At 42.8% G+C, this 13,479-nt stretch overlaps 1 protein-coding gene across 2 annotated transcripts in view; it reads right to left on the bottom strand.

The window, feature by feature from the left end:
* The window catches only part of SLC30A9 (solute carrier family 30 member 9), a 68,291-nt gene extending 61,961 nt beyond the window's left edge, over window positions 1–6,330 (bottom strand). Inside the window, exons 1-2 of one of the 2 annotated variants that reach the window (XM_030563789.1) lie at window positions 6,067–6,330; window positions 3,397–3,555 (exon numbers count right to left, since the gene is read on the bottom strand). In XM_030563789.1, coding sequence (XP_030419649.1) covers window positions 3,397–3,555; window positions 6,067–6,163 — 256 coding nt within the window. In that variant the 5' untranslated portion in view covers window positions 6,164–6,330. The remainder of the gene's footprint in view (window positions 1–3,396; window positions 3,556–6,066) is intronic. The other variant, XM_030563788.1, reaches the window with a different exon arrangement.
* Window positions 6,331–13,479: the final 7,149 nt, after the last annotated feature.

Below are 13,479 nucleotides of genomic sequence, written 5' to 3'. Positions count from 1 at the left end.
GGACACAAGGAGAGCTTATGAGGGAGAAAAATGTGTTGCAGGCTAGAAAAACTGCCCTCATCTCCAGCAGATTTATATGCAATCTGGCCTCCCATGGGGACCACATACCATGCATGTGTAGTGTGATTGTCCATATGTGCTCCCCATATTATGAATTATGCATCCGTAATTAGGGTTGTGTGAGGGATGGGTGGAAGAAAGGAAACTCGCACTTGCAGATGGTCTGGTTTCATCCACCAAACGACAGAAGCTCTGACTTCTGGTGGGACTGTTACACTGGTTTTCATGTTGTCCTTGTCTGTTGAATAAACAAACTGAAGCCAGGCCTACAGGTAGCAAACGCAAAGTCTGGTAAACAAACAGTGTTATGTTTGTACACGTAGCCATATGGCCTAGCAGGAAAAGGCAGACCCTGATTGTGGTGCAAGATTTGAGGGTGACTTGATTTATCAAGCTATGAATAGCCTGAAATCAGTCTATAGAAGATAGGCTTTGCCTGAAGATGACTCTAGGTCACTACGATAAAAATCTATAGTCCCTGTAGGAGTCAAAGTGGAATTTTCTCTGTTTACACAGACCCCAGTGACATCAAGGTGCAATAAGACAAGGATCACCAACTGGACCTTCTGACTTGATCTACTCATTAGTAAACACTCATCTAGATCCAGGAAGAGGGTGTAGTCATTGCACCTCATCTGGGCCGCCCCCACAGAGAAGACTTTTGTGAAGAGCTTTGGTGCCATCACCAGAGTCATAAACAGATGGTTAAGGGTTAATGTCTCTTTTACCTGTAAAGGGTTAAGAAGTTCAGTAAACCTGGCTGACACCTGACCAGAGGAAAAATAGGGAGACAAGATACTTTCAAATCTTGGTGGAGGGAGGTCTTTGTTTGTGCTGTTTGTTTTGTTCGTTGTTCGCTCTCGGGACTGAGAGGGACAAGACGTACATCCAGACTTCTCCAAATCTTTCTGAATCAGTCTGTCATGTTTCAAAATAGTAAGTAATAGCCAGGTAAGGAGGATTAGTCTTATGTTTGTTTTCTCAACGGTAAGTGTGTCTTTTTGCTGGAAGGATTTTTACCTCTGTTTGGGGGGGGGGGTTTCCTCTAGTCTATATGAATCTGAGTACCCTGTAAAGCATTTTCCATCCTGATTTTACAGAGATAATTTTACCTTTTCTTCCTTTAATTAAAAGCTTTCTTTTTAAGAACCTGATTGATTTTTTCCTTGTTTCAGAATCCAAGGGATTGAGTCTAAACTCACCAGAGATTGGTGGGGGGAAAAAAAGGGGGATGGTTAATTTCATCTTGTTTTAAGACCCAAGGGGTTTGGGTCTTGGGTTCCCCAGGGAAGGTTTTGGGGGAACAGAAGTGTGCCAGACACAGACTTCTGGCTAGTGGCAGCATACCAAATTTAAGCTGGTAATTAAGCTTAAAAGTGATCATGCACGTCCCTACTTTTTGGACACTAAATTTCAAAGTGGGGGAAAAAACCTTGACAACCAGTTTGAATGGAAGTACTCAGAACTGGTAGTGCTCCTGTCCTACCAGGAATATGAGACATCTGGCTTAAGACTGAATAAAACTAAGACCTTCAAGCAGCTGTAGGGAAGAATTCTGGAGTAGGAATTCCAGGGCCATCCAGTTTCACAACAGTAAAAGTTGCCTGTCGGCTTCTCCACCATATTAAATGTTACATAATTTAGTACTTGTGGACATTGCCAGATTAACAGTTCTACAGGGTGAAATCCTCTAAACTCAGAACACCAACAGCCTAAACAGCAGGTTAAGCTTTCTCACCATTTTGCCTCAAGCATGAGGGGAAGGAATTACTACTGATCAGCATGTTCAGCTTTTATGCCAATTCAATCTTTGGCCATGTCTACATCTAAAATTTTGCAGCGCTGGTTGTTACAGCTGTATTAGTACAGCTGTATAGGGCCAGCGCTGCAGAGTGGCCACACTTACAGCAACCAGCGCTGCAAGTGGTGTTAGATGTGGCCACACTGCAGCGCTGTTGGGCGGCTTCAAGGGGGGTTCCGGACCGAGAGAGCAAACCGGGAAAGGAAACCAGCTTCGCCGCGGTTTGCTCTCTCGGTCCCGGAGCCAGCCAGCAAACCGCGGGGAAGGAGACCTGCTTGCTCGGGGTTCCGGGACCGAGAGAGCAAACCGGGAACGCCGCGGTTTGCTCTCTCGGTCCCGGAGCCAGCCAGCAAACCGCGGGGAAGGAGACCTGCTTGCTCGGGGTTCCGGGACCGAGAGAGCAACCCGGGAACGCCGCGGTTTGCTCTCTCGGTCCCGGAGCCAGCCAGCAAACCGCGGGGAAGGAGACCTGCTTGCTCGGGGTTCCGGGACCGAGAGAGCAAACCGGGAACGCCGCGGTTTGCTCTCTCGGTCCCGGAGCCAGCCAGCAAACCGCGGGGAAGGAGACCTGCTTGCTCGGGGTTCCGGGACCGAGAGAGCAAACCGGGAACGCCGCGGTTTGCTCTCTCGGTCCCGGAGCCAGCCAGCAAACCGCGGGGAAGGAGACCTGCTTGCTCGGGGTTCCGGGACCGAGAGAGCAAACCGCGGCGTTTCCGGTTTGCTCTCTCGGTCCCGGAACCCCGAGCAAGCAGGTCTCCTTCCCCGCGGTTTGCTGGCTGGCTCCGGGACCGAGAGAGCAAACCGCGGCGAAGCTGGTTTCCTTTCCCGGTTTGCTCTCTCGGTCCTGGAACCCCGAGCAAGCAGGTCTCCTTCCCCGCGGTTTGCTGGCTGGCTCCGGGACCGAGAGAGCAAACCGGGAAAGGAAACCAGCTTGATTACCAGAGGCTTCCTCCTTCCACGGAGGTCAAGAAAAGCGCTGGTAACTGTCTACATTGGATTACCAGCGCTGGATCACCAGCGCTGGATCCTCTACACCCGAGACAAAACGGGAGTACGGCCAGCGCTGCAAACAGGGAGTTGCAGCGCTGGTGGTGCCCTGCAGATGTGTACACCTTCAAAGTTGCAGCGCTGTAACTCCCTCACCAGCGCTGCAACTTTCTGATGTAGACAAGCCCTTTAGCACCAACTCATTTTATACAAGTAACTAAACAGAGGCAGATTGCTAAACTGTAGAGGCATCCCATTATCTATCCCTTGAGCCATTCTATCCCTCCAACATTTTATCATTTATTTACAAAAAGGAAATCTAAGTTTTTACCCATGCTCATTCACTAGAAGTCTTGATATACGGAGGAAGGTTTGACTATTTCCAAATTCTGCATCTTTAGCATAATAATACATGCAATTCTACACTGTGATCTGTTTTTAATTGCATAAGGCAAACTAACAATCCTTTGCTGAATAAATGCTCTAGGTATCTGCTCCTTTTAAACCAGGTCCCAATCATTCACAAAACAAATGTAAAGCACACAGACCTGTTCCAGGTTTGTGCACAGCTCCTTCAGGGCCTGGTACAGGGCCTTTTTTCTGACCATCAGAGGTGTAAACTCTCACTTGACTCAGTGACTGGGCTGGCAGACGACTGCATGGCAGTATGTGAGAGAGACTTCCACATTTCATTGAGCCTTGCCATCCTGAGAGGAAAAACGTTTTACACATATCAGTTTGAGAAGAAAAGAGAAAGTGTGTGTCAAGAGGAGTTGCCAAGATTAGTTGTGGAAATTGGGCAAAAATATTTATTAAAAGCTATTTTACCTGTGTGCTCAAATTTCGTAAACTCTACACAGCTTTCACCAAATTCCCAAGCTTCTCCTGTTTTCTCCTCAAGCATTTTAACACACAAATATACTGTCATTTTCTGCTAAGTTTCTCACATAGCTTAGTCCTTTTAAACACTACACATGAGATTCTCCTAAAGTTATCTAACAGAAAGCTACTTTAACATTGTCTTACTGCTCGATTAAACCCTATTTTAATCACCCTCGGCACAAAACCATCTTTATAATAAGCAAAATACTTGGCAGTCAGAGAGGATATTACAGCAGAATGACAATGGCATACACTGCAAAACTATTAGCAAGATAATCCTAACAGTTATGTCCTTTAATTCCACCCCCCACACTCAAAAACAAATATTTTAATGGACTAAATATGTAATAGATGTCTGCAATTCAGGTGTAATATCTCAACCCACAACATATAGGCCACAACTGAAGTGTGATTTACAGTGTGATACATAAATATTACACAAACATTTTCTCTGTGTTTGCAGAAAGACCACCTTTACCAAGGCAATTGATAGTGTTAAAAGACTGTCCTACAGTATACCAAATTTACTGAACACAGTTCTGGTCCATCAGCATTAGCAGCCAACTTCTGTTAAGCAACATAAGAAAGCAAGCAAAGCATCAACACACCAAATGCATATATCTTCTCTGCAGATATAACTTCATCCATTATTGAAATGCAACTACCTACTTTAAAAAAAAAAAAGCTGGTGTGGTGTCTTTGGAAAATAATTATAAAATCAAGTAGTGCTTATCTTACTTGCATTGCATATAACTGGCCATTAAACAGAGGACTACATTATTACACAAGTCATCTCACAACACAATTATAGAGATACTTTTGGTAAAAGCATGCGCTCCCTAATAATTCCTTACAGCCTTTTACATGTTCCACTACAGCTAGAACAGATACATCTGAATATAAAGTACTGTACACAAAATATACATGTTATATTAATGTCAAAGTGATTCAGACAACAAAAGGCCTTTAAATACCATGCCAAAGTTCAATATGCTCTGCTAACCACCTGGCTAATAAATTAAGAAGTTACAGAAACAACACTTTATAGTACTTGACAAATGCATGCTTTTAAACTCAACTGTATTTTGAATGTATCTACATTTTGGGGACATTTCACATTCAAAGAGGAAACTTCTTGATAATGGACTAAAATAATTCAGCCATTACATTCTGGCATCAAACTATTGTCTGTTTATTTTCAGAAACTGTCTGTGATATAAACTGGAAAGTTTACTCAAGAGTACTAGGCAGCTTTTATATAAAACAGCAGTACAGTATGTGTTCTGGAGAAAACAGCTACATGAAAAGAATTATATGGATTCTACAGACACAAAATCTAGCTAGTTCAAAATGCTATATTTAGAGCTAGTGCTATTGACCAGGGTTGGGAGGATCACTCTAAAATGCTATGTAGACATACCCAAACAAGCTCTTCTCCCACTACCACATAATCATAAAACTGACCAGCTGCAGGTTTTTATTGCTAGAGAACTCAAAGGACAAGCAATTTCTGAAACTTCTACCCATTACACAAGAAAACATATACATGAATTATTAAAAATATTGGGTTTCCACAAGTTGCCAGTGTGGCCCTAAACATCACAAGGATTAAGTACCTGATCTACAGGAAGTCATCATGTAATTTACTCAACTACTTCCTTTTCATAGACGTTCAGATACAAAAGAGACCTAATTCAGTACAGGACTGTTTCCTCCGGTTTATTATCCAGTACTTTTATTGTCCATTTTTTTGCCTCATCCCACACTGATTACTTCAGTCAATTTCAACAGGGAATAGGTGGGAGAGGCTGTTTGCAACACAGCACAGCAAACAGGCAATTTTTAAATGACAGAGGTCAAGATGAGAAAACATTGGGGGTGCTCCCTTTAGCACAGTGGACAGACAAAACGTGAGGCTCATGGCTATGAAATATTATGATGGGACCTTGGGGAGCCGCTGAGTTGGTGAGAGGGAGCACTGAAGTGATAAGGATAAGGAACAAATGGGAATATGGGTCTGTAACTGAAGAGCACCAGGTTTTGGCAAATTGTGGGAATATGATGGATCACTGAGTGGGAGAGACAGAAGGTTTTGGAAATAGAGTATGGGGCAGTCTAGGTGGGCTAAGATTAGGGGGTCTTTAGGGCGCACAGTATGGGGGGAAAGTGCGGGGCGACCAGATCCCCAGGGGAGGCTGCGGCGAGGGTGTGGAAGCGTGGCCGTGTAGGAGGAGTAAGGCGCCCTAGAGAGCTGTGTCATCAGCGGGTCCGGGCAGGGTGGGCGGCGGCCGGGGGAGGGGGCTGGAGGGCCCGGCTTCCCCGCCAGCCCCACTCACCGTGGCAGACCCGGCTGAGCTGCGCCGCCGGGCACCGCAGGTACAGCCGGTTGAGGCAGCGCCATCCCCGCCTCTGGGCGGCCAGAGCCGGCATCATCCTCGTCTGCTGCCGGACTCGCGCACGCAGGACCCGGACTCGGGCTCCGGCCGGCACCGCCTGGCTCCGCAAGGCAGGGAGAGGGAGCCGCTCTCATTGGAGCACCCGGCGCCGGCCAGCCGGCGGGGGGCGGAAGCGGCCCCCCAAGCGTCCAGAGCGGCGGGAGAGGGAGGAGTCGCTGGACCCGGATGTAAAACGGTGCGCGCGCGCTCAGGCTGCGCCGGGGACCGGACCGCGGCCGGACACACGCCTCCTTCCTCGTGAACGCGCAAGCGCGAGGCGGAGCGCGCACGCTTCGAATGCCAAGCAGACGCATTTCTGGCGGTTGACTGGGTGAGGCAGGGGTTAGGGCAGCCGCCTAGCAAGGGGGAGGGTGGCAGGTTCTAATCCTGCCCGGCTAGTCTCCGCTGCCAGGTTGTGGGAAAGGCAGCAGGACTACCTACGACGAGCAGCATCGTACAATTAATTGATGAACGAGAGGAGTTTTGTTCGTAGGCTAGAAATTTACCGTGCTTTGTAATATGCGGCCCCTAATACTCACCCACACTTTTACACATAAAAAAGCTTAATTTGTTAGGGTTTGGAAAGGCCCAGTAACAGCTGACACCATGTCTGCTCCTTTCGTGTGTCAATAACAGGATCTGCCAGGCACGTAACATTCCCAGGGGTCTGCGCCCCACTGATGTCAATGGAACTAATCAGGTGCATAATCTTAAACAGATGCATGTGTGGTCAGGCTCAGAGCCCCTGGCAGTAATGGCTGATAGGCAGCTGGAGTGGATGTTCCCTCATTTTCATTATAAATTTAGTTCTATAACTATTAAGACAATAAGGTGACTACACTTTTCTCATTATTACAGTTACCCAGCCTTATACCCTAACATTTTTTTCAGTGGTAGAGCATTGCTTTTTTTGTTGCATTGCTCTCTGCTGTATCCTGGTGTATTACAGTAACTAGTTACAATAGGGCTGACACATTTGGTTTTGTCAATGTTGATGTAAAGTAGGTTTTTCATATTTTAATACTCAAACAGTAACAGAATAATTCAGAGATATACACAACCTTAAATAATTAATCTTCTGAATGGCAGGTAAGTATAATATTACCATCTTACAGTCCAAGAACCTGAAGCAGCAAGTTTATGTCACATGCCTAATGCCACAGAGCAAATCAGTGCCAGAGACTGAATTCAAAGTCAGGAGTTCCTGTTACTCAGACCAGTCGTTATCTGTCAGACTATGCTGCTGCAAATAATAACAACAACCAACAGCAACAATTAATTAATCTATTTTGTAATGTTTGAAATCTGCTTAAATTATCATACTAAATACTGAAAATAAGTACATAGAAATTTTATTGATCATTTCTGCCACAGCTCCACCTTTTCCTGCTTGAAGGCTCTCTCAAAACTTACTGTTTTTAGGTAACAGCTATAGCTTTAATAAAAGGCATAAGACTATAAACAAAATTCACTTTCAAGATGCATGCACTAACTTCCCCACTGATTGCATAATCACATTGTTCTCGCCCTTATCATACCCTTTCCCCTCTCTGTGTTCATTCTCCTGCTTCTGTTGGTTTTATCGTAAAATAGGCCCCATTCCTGTTAACACATATACTTAATTTAAGTAATCCCACTGAAATCAGATTATATGTTTTCATGCAAGCCTTTTGACAACTTTGAGGAAGTTCCAAAATGTCTTAGATTTTCATTTATATAACTGTGCCAAATATTCTTTGCTTTACTCCTCTTGGTCTGCATCACTGTGGGGAGCATGCTCCTGGATCTAATCAGAAAATAAACTTGGCAGTGGAATTGGATAATTGATGTATCTGATAATCCACAACACTGTTGAACACTTAAGAGAATTACTATGCATATCCAATTTGATTTTGAATAAGGACATGTTCACTGGCACAGAACTTCTTTCACTGCCTGCAAGTAGTGTTGCCAATGTAAGTAATCCTGTAAGCATGGTGAAGGCAGACTGAACTAAGATACTTAGATGAAATAATGATATTAACACCTATCTTCCCAATAGCCCAATCACTGCTATAGCAAGATATCGCTAGTACTGCAACAGATGCAGTATCATTAAGTACCAGATGTACTGCAATGGAGTTAAATGTTAAATTAGCTGTAAACTAGAGTAAACTGCAAAGCAGTAAAGGTGGAATAGGTTTTCTCCACTATAATTTAGAGTGTAAACTGGTGCATTCATGTTCAGCTGACTTATTACTATGTTGGCAGGGGGTCCAGTAATAAAAATTTAAAAGGAGAAAACAAGATTGACAAGAAAAAGTTCCCTGTATTGTGGGAAAGCATTCTCCTATGTGTGAAGATATCTGCAAAAATGTGAATGGCTAGTAATTATTCAAACATTTGTAATCTCTGAAGGGTCTCACTCAAATTCCGAAAGAGATGGAGGCAGTTTTTAAAACATTTTTTTCTGATGTGCCATTTCCTCCTGCAATGCAAAAGTTACCTCTGGACAGTCCACTCTCATTTTCCTACTGTATCTGCTACTTCTGTGTTTGAACTCATAATTTTGGCACAGGAAGGAAACAAAAATGATGAAGCATCACAGACAAGTTGGTGGCTATTGCAAGGATAGCAGGGCTTGGCTCCATGTTAAAACAGAAAACCAAGGACCAGATCCACAAAGGAATTTAGGTATTGCAATGCAGAGTGTCGCAGGGCCTAACTTTTGGATGCCTAGAAAATCACAGGAACTCTATTATTCACAAAACCTGAATTAGGAATTTAAGATTCCTATACAATTAATGTGGAGAGATAGGTGCCTTAAAATGCAATCAATAAAAGCCAACATGCTAGGTGGGACTAGCCAATGGGCGATGTTGACATCAGTGGTGTATGCTAAGCCCTGCCCCCTTATGGAAACAGGTGCCAAAGTCTAGGTTGCAGGGAGGCACCTTTCTCTGCATAGTGATCTGTTAATGGGAAACCCATGTCCTGGAGTCAGGCAGCTTACGCACCTAGGTAGCTTCTTGCAAGAATAAGTTAGGTGCCTCCCTCACTCCACACAAAATGGCCACAAAAGAACTTGATGGTGTCCATCTTATAACTTTTAGTCCAGTGGTCAGAGCATTCACCTGGGATGTCTGGGGTTTAAACAGCTTTGTAGCTCTGGGCCAAAAATCTGTAATTACAGAAATCTGGTCCACTAAGGGCCTGATCCAAATACATTGGAGTCAGTGGAAAGACTTTCCTTTATTTCAATGTGTGTCAAATTAGACCTTAATTGAACTGCCTCTTTGACCCTAACAACAAGAGGGGATCATGGCTGGGAGTACAATGGATGTTTTCCTTATGCTACCTCTCAAAGTCCTAGATGCCACAATAGATTTCATCCTCTCTTTCTGCTTTGGAGGCGTTACGAGAATTACAAGAATGAAGAGCATGCCATTTATTAAAATAATAACAGAATAAAGTAAAAAGATTTTCAAGACAGAAAAAAAATTAAATATGAACCCAAGACAGGCTGGTAAACTGCTGGGTTATAGGTAGTATAAAATTTAATACCAGCAAAAAACACACATGCAGTCAGATGTAGAGAGAGAGAGACCCATGCACATATCCAAATTTGGTATTTTCCCTAAATTGCTAATATACAAAATTAACATTGAAACAGGGAAGGTAAAAACTTCAAAAGCCAGTCAAGTGGCTCAGCCAAGCAGCAGCAATGGTGGATGAGCTAGAACTCTGTACTCACACACTGCAGCATCCTCCACCATGGTAGGCTGGCCCAAGTAACCTTCTATGGCAGCAATCTGTTTTCATTTTAAACAGCTCAAGATCAGTCTCTCTCAGTTTTGTACAAAGTGAAAGTCACCAAAAATATTATTCCAATGGCACTTTAATATAGAATAAATTATAAGTAATTTCCAGCTAGAAGACTTTAAGGCTATCCAGAGGATTCAGGTAATGTCATAAACAAGAGCGGAATTTGCGTGGGTTGTGTAATCGCCAGAGAGCCCAAGAAGCTCCTTAGCTCTTATTATTAATGTTATATAGTCTTTTTTTTAAGTTGCTACTTCTTTTTCTGCCTTTTCCTTTTTGCTCTTCCTCCTCCTTCCTTCGTGTCCTATTCCTTCTTTCAACTTTCTCTTCCCCTTTTTGCAAACTGTTAGATTGCTTTAATTGCAATGCAATTGGAGCAACTGAAGTCATAGAGTCATAGACTTTAAGGTCAGAAGAGACCAATATGATCATCTAGTCTGACCTCCTGCACAACGCAGGCCACAGAATCTCACCCGTCCACTCCTGTATCAAACCTATGTCTGAGCCACTGAAGTCCTCAAATCATGGTTTAAAGACTTAAAGATGCAGAGAACCTTCCAGCAAGTGACCTGTGCCCCACACTGCAGTGGAAGGTGAAAGAACCCCAGAGCCTCTGCCAATCTGCCCTGGAGGAAAATTCCTTCCCAACCCCAAATATGGCGATCAGCTAAACCCTGAGCGTGTGGGCAAGACTCACCAGCCAGGCACCCAGGAAAGATTCTCTGTAGTAACTCAGATCCCACCCCATCTAACATCCTATCACAGGCCACTGTGCATATTCACCGCTAGTAGTCAAAGATCAATTAATTGCCAAAATTAGGCTATCCCATCATGTCATCCCCTCCATAAACTTATCAAGCTTAGTCTTGAAGCCAGATATGTCTTTTGCCCCACTACTCCCCTTGGAAGGCTGTTCCAGAACTTCACTCCTTTGATGGTTAGAAACCTTCGTTTAATTTCAAGTCTAAATTTCCTGATGTCCAGAAGTCAATGCAGCTATGCCAATTTATTCCAGTTAATGATCTGGTCCTATGTCTTTATTATCATTTATGATTTTTAACTTAATTACTCAATGGAGTGATCTCACGATCTGCTGGTGAGAGCTTTGCCTATACACTTTTATGTAGAATGTGTAGCATACAGAAGCAATGTGCTGAAATTCACCAGAATGAACACAACGTTGTCCAGTGGCTGGGCACTAGTTGTCCTGTTTATTTCAAAATAGTCCTTTGCTGAAGTTTTCTTTAATAATGCTGGCCCCAAACCCCTCACAACCTAATAACTAATTATCTCACTAGCTCTCAGGTTGTATGTAAACATGAAATGAGTTGTGTTTGGGTTTTATCCCAAAGAATTATCTTGCTATCCCTTTGATCCAAACTGAACACTAGCAATGTGATTATATGTCAGTTATGATAGAAAAGAATCAACTTGACTGGGGGCAGAGATTGAGTGGCAGCCAAAAATCATTTGACAGCCCACCGTAAATCTGCTAAGGCTGGCTCTTGTCCCAATGCAGAGCCTAGACTTATTCACTTGAATAAAATAAGCAGGATCTGGTCTGTAGTCACATTATTTAACATCAGATTTTGTTGATATATTTGTTATGGGGCAGATTTTGATCTCAGTTACATTGGTGTAAATTCAAAGCAACTTTACTAATTTGAGCAGTGTTACCCCAGATTTAAACACATGGAAACAGTTATCAGTATTTGGCCTTATTTCATTACTGTGTAATAATGACCAACAAGCAACCTCTTTTTAGACTTACAGAACAGAACCTTGATCCTGCAAACACTTATACACATGTTTAACTTGAAATCAATAGGACTACTCAGAGTAGTAAGGTTAAGCATGTGCATAAGTGTGTGCAGGATTGGGGCCTAAATCTTTAGCTGAGATAAATCAGCATAGCTCCAAGCTGATGATCCAGCCTTAAGTCTTTATTGACATTTGAGATTTTGAACTTAGTTCTTCATTTCCACCATTAAATAAAACAATAAATTACATCAGTTCCCAGTATCTTGCACTGTTTTGTAAACAAGAGGACAGTTTATATGTAAAGTTTCCAACTAGTAACTCAACTGCACTCAAAAGAAAGCTGAGTTCTAGTACCAAGTGTTCCTTTGCAACAAAACATTGCAAGATTGCTTTGAATCTAGGAAAACAATTATTACACAATTTGATTTTGACATCAGATAATACCACAGATGTGACAATATAGAAGGAGAGAGCAATTTAATTTGTGTTGAAATAAATACTAGACATACAAAGCACATACAGTGAAAAAGGGTCACAATAAATTACAAGTGGAGACATTTTGCTCATTCATTGAAGAAAGCCCTTGATATTTCCAATTTCATACCATCAAATTTATCATTCTTGCTGATTTAAGCAGAACACAAAACAAATATGGATCCCAGTGCTTACTTTCACAGGTACTGGCATGGATAATTTAGTACGGTGATCCAATTTGGAAATCAGTAGGGACCAGTAAATCGCTGCATAAAAGAAAGAGCGAATGAGGTCTTTTCTCCTTAGTGTCAGCAGGCTGTGATTATTACGTTTATTAGATTTTCTTGAAAGGACTTCAGATTTTCTCAAATATGCAGGAGAAAGTTATTTCCCCTCTGAGCCCTACATTAGCATTTGTGTGCCTCAGTCCTTGAATACAGGAAAACAACGAATTTTTCAATTTATTTTAGAAATGTATACAGAATGGATAGTATAGATGGTGGGAGCAATGAAACTCTCTTACCTGTACAATATTTGCAATTAAAAATGGATCCGGCTTTTGCAGAAAAGTTACTAGGGAATGCTGACATGAGCTATAAAAGAAGCTTTTGAAGATTTATTTCATTACATTGATAATGTATTTATGATATAGCAAATGATTGTTCAAGGTCCTGTTCTTGAAAAGAAAACTTTTTAGATTGTAAGCTTTTCGGGGTAGGGGCTGTCTCTTCCTGTGTTTTTGGGAAGTGTCTAGCAGTTAGGATACTATTGCAATTTAATATTTCCATGATGGTTGTACTCTCTCCACAAATATTGTACACCCCTTTGCTTAAAATGAGCCAGTATAGATGATTACAGTAAAACAGCATGGTCTGATGATGTCTCATGCTCTCACATACCAGTATTCATGGAATCAGATTCTCTGATGCACTTTGATTCTACTGGAAATAGCGAAGGGGGAAGAGATGTCAGGGAGGCAGTTATGATTCCATTTTTCCAGCCAGCTCTGTGCCAGCCATAGCCCCAGGAAATTTAGAACAAGCTGCTCTAAATTCCATCAGTTTGCAGATGGTCTCAAAGTCACTCAATGCTATGGCCACTTCTCCTTTACTTTCTACATCAGCTCTTTGGGCATAAGGGTAGTCAAAGGAGCTGGCTACACTTGCTCACTGACTGCTGAGGAATTGGAGTTCCTGCTTCCTTTGTGCTACTTTCTAATAGGATTAAGATAACATGAACCAGGCGCCTTTTAGTTCACACCAGCAGTGTCCACACAGG

Source organism: Gopherus evgoodei, chromosome 5 (assembly GCF_007399415.2).
Source record: "Gopherus evgoodei ecotype Sinaloan lineage chromosome 5, rGopEvg1_v1.p, whole genome shotgun sequence".
Classification (NCBI taxonomy): domain Eukaryota; kingdom Metazoa; phylum Chordata; order Testudines; family Testudinidae; genus Gopherus; species Gopherus evgoodei.
This window is presented reverse-complemented; position numbering and strand designations above follow the sequence as displayed.